At 43.9% G+C, this 19,230-nt stretch overlaps 1 protein-coding gene across 1 annotated transcript; it reads left to right on the top strand.

The window, feature by feature from the left end:
• The first annotated feature begins 1,385 nt into the window (after positions 1 to 1,385).
• LOC134155310 (torsin-1A-interacting protein 1-like) lies at positions 1,386 to 13,822 on the top strand. The gene is made up of 6 exons (XM_062602380.1): positions 1,386 to 1,813; positions 2,106 to 2,174; positions 6,689 to 6,808; positions 8,186 to 8,242; positions 10,388 to 10,447; positions 11,279 to 13,822. The coding sequence occupies exons 1-6, from the start codon at positions 1,414 to 1,416 to the stop codon at positions 12,079 to 12,081; spliced, it is 1,509 nt and encodes a 502-aa protein (XP_062458364.1). The 5' UTR covers positions 1,386 to 1,413; the 3' UTR covers positions 12,082 to 13,822.
• The last annotated feature ends 5,408 nt before the right edge of the window (positions 13,823 to 19,230 follow it).

The raw sequence follows: 19,230 nt of genomic DNA, 5'->3' as shown, positions 1-19,230 counted from the left end.
TCTCCATTAGAAAACATTGCTCAATATCTGTGTTCTGCTTTTACATCTTAAAAAAACAACATGTACTCTGTTGCTGGTACAGAAGGAGGTATGTGTAATGTCATAGAATCATAGAATCGTTAGGGTTGGAAAGGACCTTAAGATCATCTAGTTCCAAACCCCCTGCCATGGGCAGGGACACCTCACACTATCACCCAAGGCCTCGTCCAACCTGGTCTTGAACACTGCCAGGGATGGAGCATTCACAACCTCCCTGGGCAACCTATTCCAGTGCCTCATGTCTCACAAATACTCATTTGCTTCTAAATGAAGCTGGAATATTTATGGTGCAATAGTATAGCATTAAAATCGTGGGGTTTTAAATACATGTACAGTCAATACAGTAGCAGAAGACTGAATGGCACTTCCCTCACCCAGCCTTCTCATTTGAGCACACAGAACACCTAACCATTTACAACCCTGCAAAACAACTAACATCAAACATGAACATACATATTTTAGAGCATGGGAGATACTGCCACTACAGATAACAGATATCATCTTCCTTGTTCTTGGCTTTTGGTTTGTTTGGGTTTTTTTAGCATGTAAAACCCTTTGGGATTTGTAAAAAGATCTCTATTTGCTTAGCAGCTTGATTCTGAACTGGTCGTGAACTGTTTGCTGCTCCGGTAACCATCTGCGCAACAGTTACAGAAAACGCCAGTCCCCTGCTGAAAGACGTGAAAACCGCCTGGTTTTACCAGACGTACGCAGGTGTGCAACAGTTCCAAGCACAACCCCCTTGCGTGCCCTGTTACAGTGAGCACCGACCGTAAAGCGCGCAAACTTTGCACCTGGGAGTCTTCCGACCGCCGCCGTCCCTCCGGGGCCCCCGCTGCAGGCCCCGCTGCAAGGCCCGGCCCACCCTCCCGCGCTGCCACACGGGAGGCCGCTCCCGGGACCTCGCGGACGGTCACCCCAGCGCGGGGGGGGCCCCGGGCTGCTCGCGTCCCTGCACGCCCCGACCCCTCAGGTGGGGACAGCGAAACTGCCCGCAGCGGCCGCCGCCCCGCGCTTCGCCCTGCCCTGGGCGGCTGGCAGCGGGCCTTTGCCGCCTGGAAAGCTTCGGTCGAGCCCGGCCTCCCCTCACGGGCCGCCCCCACGGGGCCCCGCCGGCCTAGGGGAGGCCGCGGCCAAGGGGCCGGCTCGGCGCGTCGGGCGCTCCCTCATTTTTTTCACTGGAGGGCAGCCGCGACGCAGCCGGGCCACGGGACGGCCGCTCCCGCCTCGCGGCCTCCCTCGGGTTCCTCCCGTGGCTGCGGCCGCAGGCACCGGCAGCGATCCCGCTCCGTGGGCAGGCCGGTTACGGTTGCGGGGGGGAGGAGAGGCGTGCGCAGAACGCAGCGGCGCTGGCGCAGGGCAGCGGCGCAAGCCATGGCGGGCCTGCCTCTGTACCACGTGACCCCGCGGCGCCCTCTCCGCGCGCAGGCGGCGGCGCGCGGTGAAGCGCCGGAAGCTGTGGTGGTTGGGACCGCCCCGCGGCGGGCCCGGCGGGAAGTGAGGTTCGCGGAGCCGCCCCCGCGGCGGGAAGGCGGCAGCTTCGGTCCCGCGAGGCGCGGGGAAGCAGCAGCCGGCGGTCGGGGCGCGGGGCGGCGGGGACGGCGGCGCCGTGGGGCTGCGGCGGGCAGGATGGTGGGGGACAGCGATGGGCAGGCTCCGCCGGACGCCACCGAGCTGAAGCACAGGCGGAAGAGCCCCCGTTTGGCGGCGGCGCGGGCGGAGGAGGCCGAGGCGGAAGCCGTGGCCGAGCCCGGCTCCGGAGGGGCGCTGGAGGGTGAGCGCAGCGTGCTGCGGTGGATCCTGCGGTTGGGGCGGCAAGAAGTGGGGCGGGCGGGCGGGCTCGCCCTCTTGCTTCGCTGAGGCCGCCTTGCTGGAGGGCGCAGCGGCGCCCGGGGGTATATTGTGTCGGGGGTGTCCTCCCGAATAGCCCCGCTGGAAGCACTGGGGCGTCTCAGTGAGTCTGAAATGGGTGTTTGGTGCTGCTGGAAGGCTGTCAGGCTGGAGTCCGGTGGGCTTGAGCTGAGCTGCCCGGGCTTGCTGCTCCCCTCACCCACTTCTCGTTTCAGGAGACGAGCATCACTTTGGGATTCCGGACTCCTTGACTCGGCCGCCTATTAAAGCATGTAGATCGCCAGGTAGGCCTTAACCTGGAGAGGTTACTGTGTATGCTGCTTGCAAAGTGCTGAAATTCCCAAGACTGGAGGAAATTGATTTTATTGTGTTTTAGCTCTGTTGTGGACTTTACCGTGATTCTGGCATACAAGTGAATAAATCCCGCTGTGGTTTGTATTACAGACATAAGAGATGAGGAGTGCTTATCGGTCTTCCACAAGGATTCATGCATGTAGAGCATGCTGAAGCCCTTAGGTGGCTGTTTTATCTAGTGCATCACCTGGAGTAGTACTTTGCCACAGCATGAAAATAGAGACTAACTTATTTTACTAACACTGCTTCGTTTGTAAGGGCTGAATTAAAATTAAGTATCTTGAGCTGCAAAAACAGATCATTGCGAGAGTTTGATTGGGATGTACTGAGCAGTGTTGCTTATGAGGAAGTGAGTAATTTGGGCTTTCCTGGCCTTTCTCTGAAGTACCAAGCACATATCAGTACTTGCTCTTGGACACTGGACTAGACAAGCTGTTGGGTTAGCTCTGTTTGGTACCTTGTTTCTTTAGCTGATGAAAACTGTATCCTAACTCAGAGACGTGTTAACTTTATGTAATACAGTCACATGTCTTTAGCCTGTCATCTATCAGAAAACTGCAAGTAAAGTGTATTTCCTTCCCTTTTAGTGTGTTGGTCTGTTTTGGGTTGGACTGTGTACATTATTAGTATGTGGCAATTTTCAGATGGATAAGGACTCTCATTAGGCTCTTGTTGCAGCTGTAGGGCATGACCTTAGTTATGTGGTACTGCCCTTAAGAAAGGTTGCCAATATTATGCTTCAGAAGCAGAATTCAAAGGAGGTGTGGAAGCATCTTGAGGGAGGAATAGGGGGGTTATGAGTATGTCTGGGAAAGTACAAAGGTTTATCTGGAAAAAAGCTGTGGGAAGCTGTTACTCCCAAATGATATCTAACAGTACTAACGTGTGGTATTTTAAATGTGGCTGGGCTGCTTTGGGAGTTACAGAGGTGTGCGTTTTTTTTTAAGTAAGCATCTCTAAAAATGAAACTGGGGGAGAAATGTCCTCCCCCCACCTCCCCAAACTCTTAACAGTGGTATTTCATTATAGTCACAGCAGGCATAAAAGTGTGACCCTAATGCTTTATATAGGAACAAAGATGTAATTTTCCCCCTCATAGTCCTATAGCTGTACAGTACTGTTTTTTTTTCTGCAGAGTTTAGGGGAATGCAGGGTCTGTGAGGCAGCAGGAGTAGATTTCTATAAAGACATAATTGCCATGCTTCCCCGAACAGAATGGAAGCAAAACCACAACTAGAGAAACTGGTTTCTGGCATCTGCTTAGAGGTTTTAAATATAGATTAGGAAGTTTGCTTCTAGAGCTAAAGAGTTAGAAGAGCCTGAAAACCCTACCCTGAACCAGGCATCTTCTAGATCAGCAAGCTAAAGATAGGTATTCTTGCAGTCTCCAATTAAGTTGTCTTAAAATATGCAAGTCGGTGTCCTGGGTTTAGCACTTGTTGTTCTTCAACTTTCAGCAACCCCACAACAGAAGGATCCTCTGAGAGACCAGGCAAGGTGGACAGCTGCTCAATTTCCTCAGTCTCCAAAGCAGCAATTGTTGTTCTGTATTGTCCTGGGTTTAGCATATATGCTAAATATAGATTATTCATGAGTGTGAACACTGATACAAAAAGAACTGTCGTGGTTTAAACCCAGACAGACAGCTTGTTCACTCACTCCCCCCCTTTCCTCCCTCTTTCTTTCCTTCCCCCTGCTCCTGGGGGGACAGAGAGGAGAACTGAAAAGAATGCAACTCCCACGGGTTGAGATAAGAACAGTTTAGTAACTAAGGTATAACACAAATCGCTACTGCTACCACCAATAATAATAATGATAAAGGAAATAACAAGGGAAGAGAATACAACACCTCAGCACCAGCCGACCGATAACTTGCCCCACTCCACCAGACCAAGCACCGACTGATACCTCCTCCAGCCCTGCAGTCCCCCAGTCCTTCTGGCTAACTCCCAGTTCCATCCTGGACATGACATGCTGTGGTATGGAATACCTCTTTGGCTAGCTTGTGTCAGGTGTCCTGTCTCTGCTTCCTCCTGGCTTCCCCTCCTCCCTGGCAGAGCATGAGGCTCACAAAGTCCTTGGCCAAACCAAAACATTGTTATCAGCTCTGTTCCCAGGCTGAAAGTCAAAACACAGCATTGCACCAGCTACCAAGAAGGAGAAAAATGACTGCTCCTGCTAAACCCAGGACAGTATGGCCTACAACTGTATGAGTTAAAGGTAGGCACTGGGTGGTATTGGCACTCAAGTTTATAGTGTCTGTTGTTGCTGTGGATACATTCCAGCAAGTGTGTTGTGGGCTTATCTCTGTTGAAAAAGATTGAACCCATAGGGGTAGATACATACTAGACTTAAAACAACAAGTTCCATTATGTTGAAATAGTGGCTTTATATTTTGGTTTATAAACATGTAGTTTATGAACTCACAGATTGCTAATCCCTTTGATTAAAAACGGGTATAGTAAGAAGATCACTCTTTCTTGGCAGGTGACTGTGCAGTAAGTGCCTGGCTAGCAGATTTAAGGTGGATTGGGAAATCCTCAACAGCTGGGAGGCAGGAATGATCCTTTGGATGGGAGGCTTAATGCCATGTAAGGAAAGAACAGGAATGTCTGGACTGGAATTTGTATCTATTTCTAGGAAAGTTACGCTTCATAAAGGGTTTACTTTTCTCTGTAGTAGGAGATGCCATATGTGCTGTCTGCTTGCACTAATAATCTTCCTGTTGGTGATAGCCGTTGTTACAGAAGGTGCTGATTCACAAGCTGTCTTCATGTGAGAAATGAAGTTGTATGTATTTAAATCTTCTGCTTTTACAGCAACTTTTAAGAACACTTCAAGAGACAGAGTACTGATTGATGCAAAGAAGGGGAGAGGAATTAGAATGTATGGACTGCATGAGTAGCCTTTTTTAGATTCATAGATCTTCCTGGTCTTGTGATTACTAGCTACTGCTACTAGTGAGATTTTCCTTGCAAAACGTCTACAAAGTGAAATATGGGTATGTTGTTTGGCATTCCTGAAGATCAGGTAATTTGAGTATCTTCATTCTTAGCTTGGTGGGAAATCAGTCACTTAACAACTTTTTAAGATGGTTGTGAAAATACAGTATCCCACTCACTATGTGCAAATACTGTTTGTACCTGTGACTTAATATTTTTGCTTAAAACTTAAAATTTTCTCACTTGTTCATATTTGTGGTTTGGTTTGGGTTTTTTCCTCCTTTTTATGCATTGTATACACTGACATGCTAAAGCTGCCAGAACATATTAGAAAAAGGCTATGGTTTCATTTCTTGAAGTAAAATTAATAAACACTAGGTGGCAAGCTATGTGTTACCCTCACACATATAGTGCAAGAGCTACAGAAATACATTAAACCCTGGGAGAACCCAGTACTGTTAAAAGAAAAAAAAAAGGCCCAGTGTGAATGTCACAGAGAAAAAGTTTTACTAATTGTTTTATTCCCTTTGCTGTTTCCTCTGCTTATGTCCTTCAGTGTGATCACTGTGTCATGGTCTCTGTTCCACAGCTGTATTACAGCTTTCATTCCATATCCTGAACTGTTTTCCCCCACCTGGAATCTGGGCAACTATGTGGTTGCACTTTATCCTTTCAAGCATCTTCTCCTGGTGTTTGGCTTTTGACTGGCTTTCCAGCCCTGACCTTTGTTCTGTGACTCCTGCCATCTTCCATGCCTTTATTAGTTGTAGTAAATTAACTACATTAACTTAGTTAACATTAACTAAATTAGTTTCAGCATCTGAATGGCTGTGTAATTTGGCAAACAATCTAGAGGTGTTGGCTTAGATTCTTCCCAGCTACATGAGGGAATTAAATTATAGGTTCCCTAGATTGCCATTATGGTTAGTGAGAAAGAGAGAGAGGAGACCTAACTAAAGGATGGCTTGGACTACATAAAAAGGGGACTTATGTTCTCTATTTGCTTCTCTCTCTTTCCCCTCTGCCCAGTGCTGTGGAAGACAGCACGATTAATTGTTTGTAAGTTGTTTGCCCAAAGCTATGGGCATAATTCTCTTTACACCCATGCTTGTATATTTAGCAGTTTGCACGATGCCCTTTAGAGTAAGGTATTTGCTGGTTCTCAGCATTTGGTGTTTTCATGTCTGGCTTGCTTTCAACTATTTTTAAGCCAAGAGCTCCTAAAAAAATAAAAATTCAAAAAATAAAAAGAGGATAAAAAAAAACCAACCCTGTGGTGATGTAGTGAATTCAATTAATATTCAATTAATTGTGTTCATTCAATTCAATATAGTGAATAAGCTTTTCAAGTAAGTAACTCTTGGGAGATCACAACTTGAAAATCAGTTGATTTAGATCATGTAACTGTCTTGGTCTTGGAGTTTTGTGATGTTACGAGCACAAATGATAGTGCACCTATACCAATTTTCTTTTTATATTTTCTTTTTTTTGCCTCTTGATAGGCAGTCCTTCAGTTTACTTTCCTGCAGAGAATCCAACAAAGGAAAAAGCAAAGGCTTATAACAGTAATGAACCCGAGATACCAGCAGAGCATCAACCAAACCTTTATGCACCATTAAAAGGTAACAATTTTATCAGAACTGATAGTTTTATCAGTGTCTTTTCCATGATGTAACAAGCGATTGCTTAAATGCGCTAAAATGACATACCTTCAGTTCTCTTACTGAAAGGGTGAGTTGTTGAGTTTAACTCTGAATGGATGAAGGTGTTTAAAAACAAAAACAAAAAAACCCAGCCAAAAAAAGTCAAAATCAAAGTCAGGGTGTACTCCTGCCTATGAGTCAAATTAAAACTGATTGTATTATGACAGTCATCTGCTTGGGTGTAAAATCTTAAAGTTCAAGGAAGCACAGTTTTAAACTTAGATAAATATATAGCTGTCTGTTTTCTCAAAACCAAAATAAAAAGATGGGTAATATCATACCTCCTTCAACAGCTGTTACTAGAGTGGATCTTTAATTGCCTTGGGTAAAGCAAAGTAAATCTGTTCTTTTTTTAAAAAAGATCAGTTACTTCTGACTTTAGCAGGGAGAAACAGGGTATACCAAGTGATTTTGAAGTGAGAGAGTACTTTTTCTGTTCACTGCTCAAGAGACTTTTCTGTTTGTTTCACAGAATCAGTAGGGAAATATAGTGAAGAAGAAAATAAGGGATACTTTTTAGCCCAGCAGAAAGTGGTTGTGTTACTACAGGTGGTTTGAATACCACCTGTATACATATGCTGTGTAAAGGTTATATAGGAGAGCTGGTAACTGGTCGTAGAGTGAGGTAATGGCTTGCATTCATTTGGTCAGTAACAGTCCTAATCACACAGTGTTTATGGGAGAGCACTGAAAGCAATTGTGAGTGCAGACTGACAAAATGCAGACATGAGCCCAGGTAGCTGAGATGAGCACAAGAAGACATCTGTGTCAGCCTGCTGTTTCCCAGTGGCACACACAGGCATTTTACTCAGGCAGCTAAGAACATGCCTGTGTGTGTTGGAATTACCCCAGGTCTGAAAGAGTGTTGTCAAGGTGGTAGCTTTACACTGTTTATTTTTGGTTTTCCCTCCTGCTGAATAGTTTTGGTTTCAGAAGTGACAAATCCAATGCCCTCCATTAGCAATCATTAAAGCTGCTAATTTCCCAACCTTTGCATTTTATTATTATAGTGTCATTACTTTTTTTGAAGAAAAAACAAGGACAGTTTTGTGTCATGTAGGGAATAGCAGGATGAAGGGCCAAATTAAGCCTTTTCTCTTAGACAGTAGTTGTTTTCTCCATCTACAGAGGGTTTCAAGAGTTGTCATCGTGCAGGCTTGGTTTGGCAGCATAGTGTATACTTCTTCCCTAATAACCTTGGAAGATTTCATAGAGCTAAAAGCATGTATGGCTTGTCTGTCTTACTCTGACCTGTGATGTGACAACCAAGTTCTTTCATTTGTACTTTGTTTTCAGAAAGAAAGGCTGAATTCCTTGAGAAGAAACAGGAGCACTGCTCAACAATATCGGCGAGTAAGTTGAAAAGTCTTTCCCTGTAATTAAGTGAAAACTACAGCATTCTTTTCCTTTCCTCTGCTTATGGTTTTTCCCATGCCCTGGGGGACACTGTCTGGGAAGGTAGAGAGGGACCCATGAGGCAGATCCAAATGGAAGCTGGAGAAGGCAGCACATTGCAGAGCCAGAGCCCTTCTATGAAATTATTCAACTTGCTGACCACAGAAAATGACCCACTTTTCTTTGTTGGTTTTTTTTTCTTTTTTGTCTCAATGCTTGTTTCTGTCCTGAGCAAATACACATAAACAAAGTCTTGTAAATTAGAATTCAATGTGTAGAACCTTGGGGGGCTGTTAGGGCTTTGTTTTTTGAAAACCACAGTGCCTTCCAGAAGAGAAGCTCATCCTGTCGTAGCTGCATATGTGTGAAGTGTCTTTGAACTATGGATTGTTGCAGGGAGTTCTTGCTCGTCTGGTACTTTCTCTTTTCCTGTGCCAGAGGTAATAGCTGCTGCGGGAGTGACCAGTTGTGTGTTGGGTGGAGAACTTTGGGAAATCACTTGAAACTCTGAAAGCTCTAACATATCTGCAGATGTTAGGCAAGACAAATAATTTGCTTGGCCCTCATGCAAATTAGGTTGTAAACAAGGCAAGATCCTTTTGTAGGCTAGGATCTGGTTTTAGACTCTTTATTGAAATTTTTTTTCTTTTTTTTTTCTTTTGAATCACAGCTGTCTCCTAAATATGAAACATAGTCCCTGCAAACATTGCATTGTGAAATGTTACAGAATTGAGGTGATTTTGATCTGTTAACTATTAGAAGACTTCTATGTTTAGCCAGTTATAAGCTCCATGTCTGTGCCCTGTCAGGGTATGGGGTTTAAATTACAGAGTAGCGTAGCTCATTGAGTCAGTTAAGATCAAGCTTAAACCAGAGCTGCTTTTACCACTTTCTGCAATTACATTTATACAGAAACAAGGTTATAGAATTTCTTTTAGTATTCTTGAAGCAACTACTGCAGGGTGTGGGGGTGTGTGTTCAGTTTATTCTCAATAGTAATGACAGTATCCTTATTTGGTTATGTATTATTAAAGAGCCTTCAGCTTTGAACCAGTTGCTGTAGTTCATAAGAAGACAGAAATTCTTGTGACTTTTTAATTAACTGAGTAAATGAAGGCAACATGCTGACCAGTAACTGCATATATTCATGCTGGCCTTTTGGGAAAGTTTTTCATAACACTCTTTCATGGATAATATCTCATGTACTTTGCTGTCTGGGCCCATTTAAATGAATAGCCAAGGGTATATTTTGAAGTTGAAAGCTTGCATTTTGCTTTAAAACCATAATTCATCCTAAGACACTGACTGCTGATAAAGCAGGCCTCTGACCAGAGCTGGAGGGGAGGGTATATGAGACTATGCGTATAACACACTGCTTTGCTTTTGCTACTTATATCTTGCATTCTGTTGTTTTTCTAAATATGTATTAATTGAGCTTCCATTTTTCTGTTCCTCTAATTCTTGAGCGAAATCAGGAAACCTGGGGCATGAGATCCTTATGCAGAAAGTGGCAGGTTACTAAACCTCTGCCATTTTGTCTCTTGTACTTGCAATGCCCATGTCTTTATTTGCATAACTTTTCAAGAGTTAAAAATCTTTGGGGGTGACTTGTGATAGGTTGGGTACTTCTGCTTTTTATGTAAGTTTGTCAAGATGACTTAAGAACTGACATTTGGCAAATTGCATAGATGGAGAGTTGGTCTGCCAGCTGAATGGGTCTTCTCAGGCTAATAATGGTGGTGAACATGTCATTTTCCTCGTACAAGACTAGCCTTGCTTAAGTACAGGAAGGTGAATGATGCAGAAAAGAACAAAAAGCCCCATACTTGATACAGGCCTACCTGGGATGAGGTCACAGCCTTGCCCTTTGCTCCTACTTACCAGGTCTGTGTTCGCTTCAACAAAGCGCTATGTAAGGGTGCTTTGTTAACCTTCCGGTAAGCCTTGTGGAATTTTGTATGTAAAGCGTAAATAAGAGCAGCTTTTTTGTTGAAAATAATGCAGTTTAATGATTTCAACTCCATGCTGAATTTCGCACTGGGATTTTGGTTATGATTGTTGTCTTAGTATTTTTTTCATGTTCCTTTCTGAATCTTCTAACAGGCAGAAGCAGATTTCGAGATCAGCCCAGTATAGGGAAGCATTCACTGTCTTCAACCAAAAGTAAGACTTTTGTTTCACTTCTCTTTCATGGTTATGTTACATTTAACCATTTTCATGCCTGTCCAAGTGCTTTAATTCCTGGTAGCTGATGTTAAACTGAGGGTCTTTGCCGCAGCAGATGACTTGCTTGCTAGGGCATGTGTTTTCAGCATGAAGGAAAGGTGTTCTATAATAGGTAACACTTCCATCTGAATTTAAGGTCTTCCATCTGTAGTGTTTACAAGATTGTTGCAAGATTAAAACTGAGGTAGGCCTAGTGGTGTTCTTATTTAACAGTTGTGTTGCTGTCCTGATAGAAGTTAGGATATAAAAAGGTAGCATAAAGTATACACTCCTTTTTTGTTTCCAAAGAGGTTGGTATACTTCATCACCAAGTGAAGGAGAGGAGAAATAACACAGAAACAATTCTGGTGTTGTGAGGTTTTGTATAGGGTCTTTTCTGCAGAGCCTAAATGTAGGAAAAATATTAGCCTTTTTCAGAACTGTTTTAAGCTCTTAGTTTGGATTTGATTACATAGAATGAAGTATTGATAAACTTTCAGAAGAGCTCCTTTTTCAGAAGAATGTCTGATTTCTCAGTCAATCTGGAAATGTGCTAATAAAAATGTCCCTTTTTAATGCTGTCACTTCACTAAGTTGCTAAAGAAGTTTGTTTTGGTTTTGTTTTTTTTTTTTAAGTAGAACATCTTTATGCTCTTCAACTGCTGTACCAGTGGCTTGAGAGTGGAATGAGTTCACCGAATTCTACTGTTCCCTCTTACTTTCATCTCACTTGTTGACTTTGTTTTACTTTGAAAACATTTTCTTCCTGTTTGCTCCTCCTTTCTGTAGGTGATGGTGAATCTCAGAGTGGATTTCACAAGAGCTGGACTTTGTTACTGGTTCTGTTAATTTGTGTCACATTGCTTTATGTCCTGTGGAGTGGAATGCCAAGTCTTCTAGATACAACTTTGTCACGTAGAGATATTGAAATTCTGCAAGCATTTCGAGCCCAGATGAATAAACTAAAAAATACTTACCAAAGTCAGGACCCCAGACTGTGGAAAAGGACCCATGTGTTCCTTGAGAAACATCTTAATGCTTCCCATCTGCATTTGGAGCCAGCTATCTTACTGTTCACAGCTGGCCAAGAAGCTGAGAAAGCACTGAGATGCCTAAGTAATGAGATTGCCAATGCTTTTGCCTTCTCCCAGAATGCTACTACAATCAGAATTAATGGGGCAGACAAAGCTGTATTGGATAGTGACATTGTCAAACTGGAGGTAGATGAAGAGCTCAGCTCGGGGTTCAGTGAAGGCAAGAAAGTTGCAGTGGTGCATCGTTTTGAGTTACTGCCTGCAGGTTCCACCTTAATCTTTTACAAGTACTGTGACCATGAAAATGCAGCATTTAAGGATGTGGCTCTTCTGCTGACAGTTCTCCTGGATGAACAGTCACTTGGAAAGGGCCTCACCTTGCAAGAAGTTGAGGAGAAAGTCCGGGATTTCCTCTGGGCAAAGTTTACCAGTTCGGATATTCCTAGTTCTTACAATAGCATGGACACAGATAAGCTGAGTGGACTGTGGAGCCGTATATCTCATCTTGTGTTGCCTATTTGGCCTGAAAAAGGCCTTCCTGTGGAGGGGTGCACATAGAAGTTGTGTAAAGGATGAACACACAAAACGTATGTTGCAATGGCTGAACAGGGAAGAACATACTGTGGCTGTTGAGCTTGGGCTGCATACAGTCTTTTCTGTGCAAAGAAATTCTACGAACTGGCAGGCTATTTCTTCTAAAGTAACTGGGACTTCTGTAAATCAGCTGCAGAATGCGAGCAAAGAACTTGCGATTTTTTTGGTTAGTTGTGTTCAGTGACTTACTCAGGCTTGGTGTCCTTGAACAGGAAATAAGTAGTGCAGAACCACCCATCTCCTGAAGCTCTCTTGGGGCACTACTGGCTTTGCTATGAGGTTTCTTTTCTGGCAGTGCATAAAGCTGGTATTGCATTTGACAAGGTAAGAGGATGCAAAAACATCACCTTCAACTGCCAGAATTGCTTACTTTTCTTCTAACACAAGAAAAACAGAAACTGAAAATTATGTTAGTGTTGTGAGTCTAAGCACCAGCTTTTTCTTTATCCATCTTATCGCAACGTAATGTCAGATATCTCTGGCAACTTCCTGAATGATAAAATTTCTTGAAACATTTGTGACTTATAGAGAGCCTTTCAGCAAGCATTTCTTCCTTAAATAAGCCTCCCCCAAACAGTTCTGGAGAGTGAGAAAAGCTGAAGTACAAGGATTGCTTAACCTTAGTAGTACTGATGTCAAATAATCCCTCAGCGCCTCTCTCCCTCGCTGCTTCCAGGAATTCTCTGTTCTTTGTCAAAGTTCTGCAAGTCTTAAAATTTGGGGGGAAATGATAAAATGTCATCCATGTGTGTTTAATATCTCCTTTCAAACAAAAGTTTAGGAAGACATAGATGATTTCTCATTTTAATAAAATATTTTTGCATCAAGAGAATTTATTTATTTGTGATACCTGGTACCCTAAAAAAATAACCTTTCTTCATGTGTTTGTGTATAACCTGCTGCTTGCTTTTTAAGCTTCTAGTAAAGAACAGATTTGCAATGCATGTTTTTAAAATACATTATTATTAGCGTGCCACGTGCCAAGAATTTCTCTCGCCAGACTAAAAATGCGTACTTGTTTCTATTATAAGTATTTGGGAGGCCGGGGGGGGGAGAGAATTCCAGCACTTCCATTTCATTGCTGTTACTGTATGCTCTTAAACTATTGGTCTGTGGGCATTTGGTTTTACTGCATATGAAGGAAATGTGTGAAGACTGCTCTCAAATTAATAGGATATTTTCCTATAACAGCTGGGAGATTAGTGGCTCCTGGACCCATCCTTTATTCACAAGCCCCTTGAGTTGTCCTGTTGCAAAAAGTCCTTCTTAAACAGAAAACCTCTTGAGGTGCTGGAGCTTCTGGGTTCTTTGTGCAAGGAAAGGTTTGGGGTGTGAAGGGGAATGAACCAAAATCACTGTAAACAGAACACAGTTTGAGAGAGACAGAGGTAGTCTTTTAAACCAGAGGTGGGTATATTGTAGCCACTGAGAGCCAGCAATGGGTAATACTTCTTATTTTAATGGGAAGAAATAGAAATGGTAAAAAGATGGGGAAGTGCTGCTGTTCTGGATGTTTAGGAATAGCTCAGGAAGGAAAAGATGGCATTTACATTTTGGACATTTCACTGGACAAATGTTTTGTTGGGTTTTGTTTTTAAATAAAACAACTGTGACTTATTTTCAAGTGTGTCCTGATAGTGTATTTGTATATTATGTAAACTAGTTTAGCAATCATTGAAAATAAATATACTTGTTTGTTTCATAAGCTGTTTCCAGATTTGTCCGTTCATTTGTAAGTGCTCAGACTGTGTTTTACATGTGGTTTTTTACATCTTTTGCATGTTTAAGATTGTCTCTTTTACCTTGGATCATTTAAGGAAATTGTAATAGCTCTGAATTGTCTTTTACTTGGTGTTCTTGTACTAATTCCTCAGTTCTGATTTCAGCTGGAATTAATGATATGGTTCACTTGTTTCATTAGTCTGATACAAGAGTCAGCTGCTGACAAAAAGGGATGACATCATTCTTGTTCCACTCCTAGCTGCATGTTCTATACCTCTGCTGTTGCAAGCTGGTGCCCTGTGAACTGACGAGAGACAGCCTTGCTTAAAAACTGGCTTAGAAAAAACGTATATAATGAGCAGAATTAGCAACCACAAAAAAAGGCTAAGTTGTGACACGAAAGCAGGAGATTCCATGTTCTCATACTGTCCTGGGTTCAGCAGTAGCAGTCATGTTTCTCCTTCTTGGTAGCTAGTGCAGTGCAGTGTTTTGACTTTCAGCTTGGGAACAGAGCTGATAGCGATGTTTTGGTTTGGCCAAGGACTTTGTGAGCCTCATGCTCTGCCAGGGAGGAGGGGAAGCCAGGAGGAAGCAGAGACAGGACACCTGACCCAAACTGACCAAAGAGGTATTCCATACCACAGCACGTCATGCCCAGGATGTAACTGGGAGTGAGCCGGAAGGGCTGGGAGACTGCAGGGTTGGAGGAGGTATCGGTCGGTGCTTGGTTGGGCTGAGGGGGGCGAGTTATCGGTCGGCTGGTGCTGAGGTGTTGTATTCTCTTCCCTTGTTATTTCCTTTATCATTATTGTCATTGGTGGTAGCAGTAGTGATCTGTGTTATACCTTAGTTACTAAACTGTTCTTATCTCAACCCGTGGGAGTTTCATTCTTTTTGATTCTCCTCTCCGTCCCTCCGGGACCAGGGGGAGGGCAAGAAAGGGGGGGGGGGAAGTGAGAGAACGAATTACCTGACTGGGTTTAAACCACGACACATACAAATAAAACATGTAATCCGGGTTATTTTTCTGTTTCTAAAACTGCTCCTACCCCCTAATTATGAGGTATTAAAGAACTATGCTCCTCAGTTTCAAGACAAAACAGGAAGATTTAATGTTCTACTTAATTTTGTGCCAGACAAAGAAGAATCACTTTTTCTGAGGTATATATCCAAACATATGGTGTGCTGCTAAATTTGGAAGAATAAAAGCAAGATGGTATATCCAGTGGCCCCTTCTGAAGGAGGGGAAAGGCTCAGGATTAGATTGTTACTGCTCTTGTAGTGGTAGGTTGGTTTTGCAGCTGTTAGTGTCTTTGTCCTTAAAAGGCTCACATTAACTACCTACAGGTACTTAATGCAGATCTCATTAACTCCCTGTCAGCCAGAGGTGAGAAGTAATGTCTGTCTGTTGCTCATAGGCAGCTGATGGCTACCCTCCTTGTGCAATTGTTTCATTGCCTGCAGCAAACATAGCCATTTGATGTTTTCCAAACTGTAAAGTTACAGACTTTGGCTTCTGCTAGAGAAATCTCAATTCTGAAATTGAACTGTCCCTAGCTGTCAGCAGATAAGCAAATCAAATTGTCTGTGATGGGAAAGATGTACTTATGTACAGCAGATACCAGGTCTGGCCTGGGGAATGAAGCGCATGTTTCTTGTTCTGTGGGCTTACAGCTAACAAACTTTGCTCTCTGGGCAGAACACGATCTTCAGGGAGCTGAACCAGCTGCACACCAATTTGCAGACAAAATTTCCACTGCTGTGCAAAGTGAACTGGAATATGAAAACCAGTTGTTGGCTTGCAAGCAAATGGACGCCTATGGATGGAGAGAGTCCCCTTGCAGATAGCCAGCCAGCCAGAAAGTGGAGTGTGGCCCCTCTTCTGCTCCTGCTCTTGCCTTGGGAACACCTGGAGGATGGCAATACCTGCACTGCCTTCAACAGTGGATGTTGCTAAAGGGACCTACAACAGTGCACTGCCCCATCTGTTCTTACCTTCCCTTGCACACCCTGCTCTGAGTCATGTGCTGAGCAGTGGAGTTTTGAGCTTGCTAAGCAGGTTTTATTAAAAGGACTAATTCCCACCCCACACCCCCCATTTTTTTCCACACCAACAAAAGCATTTTTTAATTTTTCACAAATTAAAAATCATGGTTTTCATATTTTTTTCCTGAAAAATGCATTTGTTTTGAAACAATAATTGATTCAGCTCAAACTGAATGAGTGCAAAAGGCAAGATGAGCTCCATGCTAAGGTAAGTATAAATGTATTTGCTGTACAGAATGAAGTATGCGTATGCACCATCTGCAGTGAAGTCGTCACCAGTATGCTGTATTTGGGAGAAAGAATCTGGTTTTGGAGGTGTGCAATGACAGATTCTATGTAAGGACCCTGTAGTACAGCTGGAAGACTATGATAATAAATCTGAAGTGATCCCTTTATTTTGTAAGTGCAGTTCACACAGAGAACAATTTTTCATGCATTGTTTCTGCTGTAGGGCAAACTGCAAAACTGAAGGAGTATGGAGAAGTAGGTTGGGAGAGTTGTTCAACAGTCCTCACAGCTGTCCTGTGTCCTGCTTTACTGTCAACTCCTGACAGGTGGATTTATAATTGAATTCCTGGACAAACTCATTCCATATCCAACAGGTGGAAGCACCCTTCCCCAGATTCCAACGTGGCTCTTGGGAGCCACGTCAGTCAGGGAAAGAGAGGTGGGAGTCTGGGGGGCTCCAGCTGATCTTTTCAGCTGAAATAGCCAGCTGCCCTTCTAATTTTAGAAAGGATGTGCAAGAATAGCATGGAGTGGAAAACCTTCCAAGCCTCTCTCTTAAAGCTGCAATATCCAAGTTAGCATAAAATGAGATTGAGTCTCTGCTTTTAACCTACTGCATGTCTCCATCCACTGCTTTCAGTGCTTGGACAGTGTTTATCTCTGCTGAGCAGTTTAGTGAGCAGTTCATCAAACTCGAGTGTGTTCCGTTCTTCCTCTTCTCTCAGCTCTGGCTGTTTGCAGGTAAACGGTTTCTTCTAGTCTTGGAGAATTTCACAAGATTATTACATTTTCCTTAAGAACGTGTTTCTCTTCTCTTTCTGTGTGATGTTTGCCTGTCAGAGCTTTCTGTTCATTGGTGGGGAATCTTTGAAAAAGTAAAGTTTTACAATTAAGTTCCACTGACAGATACAAATAATAAATAGAAGCAAAACAGGAAGGCAACAAACAATGCCTTTTAATTTTATTTGTCTGACCAAAACCAATTTTCATGTTTGGGAAAATCCTAATGTGATGCCTTATTTGCCTGAAGATGAAAAGGAGGAGCATGAAACTAGATTAGTGCTTCCTAGCAGAGAAGAGAAGCTATGTTTAAAAGCATAATTAAAGAGGTAGTGTATTACAAAAGTGCTGAGTAAAGAAGCTGCCAATCCAGCAATATTAAGCAGTAAATTTAAGTAAACACCAGGGGAATGTAGTAATTTAATTTGCCCTAGTCTGTGATCAGGGCTTCCAATCACTGGTAATATTTTCATTGACTGAAATTGTCATTGTTATTATTTATTACTGTCTTCTGCATTTGGAGGGAGCAGGTTTGTTCTTTGAGGATTTGGGTGGGAAGTAGGCACTACTTACCACTTTTTCCCATGGGAGCTGTGCTTACCTTTCAGTGTTCACGTTTGCTGTTTTTTTTTTCCCTCACCTGGCAAAACAAAATAGTTTTCAAAGGTTTAACTACTGACATCTCAAGCTCACCTCTTGTTTTGAAGGGGGTTTGCTTATGCTGGAAAATATACTCTGTAATTAGTGTATGTAAAAGAGCCAAATTAAGGTTAAATGTGTATCTTGTAATTGTGATGTGATTTAAGTTCTACATTGCCTAAGCTTCATAGCTATAATGGTCTCCCAGTGTTCAGGGTGGTTTTGTATGGTATTCCCATATTTGAATAACTGACATGCAAAATGTTGACCATTCACAAGATGATAGGCTATGTAAAAACAGCTTGATTCTCTTTGGTTAAGAAAAAAAAAGGGGGGGGGGGGGAGCTCCAGCAGTTTTAGTGGTCCTTCAATGGTTGGAGTAGAGAACTCTCCACCCCCATGCTCCCCCAAGAAATTTTGTCATCTGTAGTCAGACAATCATCTTAATGACTGAAAATCAGACTCTAGTGAAGTTGTAGACAAGTCCCAAAGGAGACATTCCCAAAATAGCTGCAGGAAGAATTTCTGTTTTACTATTCTAATAACTTTCTTTCTTCAGTGGAAACAATTTTGTTATAGCTGGATAACATCTTGGACCTATTTTAGAAACGTGGGTGGTTTTAATGCATCTTTGGGGTGGTAGCTATGCAATAGAAGATAGTATACTACCAAACACTTCCGGGTTTATAATGACTTGTTAAAAGTGAAATTAAGCCAGTGGCACTCAGTCATCTCTGTGAAGTTTTGCAAATGTTTATTTAAACTTGGCAACTGCGAGACTGTAATCAGAGCTGCTTTCATTTTGCAACCAAAAATAAAAAAATTTCTTTTATAAAGATGACTTAGCTATGAATACAAATGACTGAAAAGCGGTGCCCTAGTTTCTGCTGGAGCTGCTTCAGGAATGCCAGCATCAGCGTTGGCACCGTGCTGCAGTGGTGATTTAATAAACATTGCGAAGTCCTGTTCTTTCATCAAAACCGAGAGCTTTGCCACCTTTTATTTTTACAAGATTTGCATGTGGACTGAACGGGCAAGTCAAGCCTGCACAACCGCGGGGGGGACAAACAAAACAGCTTTGAGGAAAATACTGGTGAACGACGTTTTTCTGAGGCTGAGGGACGGCCTGGCGCCCGCAGAAGCGTGAGAGCTTCGGCCTCCCCGGGCCTGGGGGGCGACAGAAGGCCGGCGGGACGCCCGGCCGCCCCGAGGTCCGGAGCCGCCGGCACCGCCTTGCCCGGGGCCAGGCGCGCCGCTGTGTGGGCTTCCCGGCCTCCATGAAAGGTGCGCTCTGCCGGCACCGCCCTCAGCCCTTCCCGCCGCTCTGGGTGCACTCGCGGCACTGCGCTCCTCGCCGGAGCTCAGCTTCAGCAAGGTAGGCGGGCTGTAGGGCCGCCCCGCTGCTCGGCCGCGGTCCGCTGAGGCGGTGGGGCAGGGTAGGGAGGCTGCACCGCACCCAACATGGTCACCGGCGGCGGAGAGGGAGACGCGTGCGGTGGGAGACTGCCGTGTCGGGAAGGTCTGTGGCGGGCTAGTTCTCGCGAGACTTGGTCGGTCGCTCCCGCCGTGCCCCGCGCCGCCGCTCTCTCCGCCGCTGCCGCTCCGTGTCAGTCGTTGGCCGATAATGGCGGCGGGCTGGTACCGCTGACGGGGCTGCGCGCCTGCGGGCAGCGGAGCCGATCTCGGGGCACCGCCAGT

Source organism: Pezoporus occidentalis, unplaced genomic scaffold (assembly GCF_034315485.1).
Source record: "Pezoporus occidentalis ecotype Australia unplaced genomic scaffold, CSIRO_AGI_Poc_V1 ctg76, whole genome shotgun sequence".
In the NCBI taxonomy this organism is placed as follows: Eukaryota; Metazoa; Chordata; class Aves; order Psittaciformes; family Psittacidae; genus Pezoporus; species Pezoporus occidentalis.
Note: the sequence above shows the minus strand (reverse complement) of the source record. Positions and strands in the feature narration are given on the sequence as shown.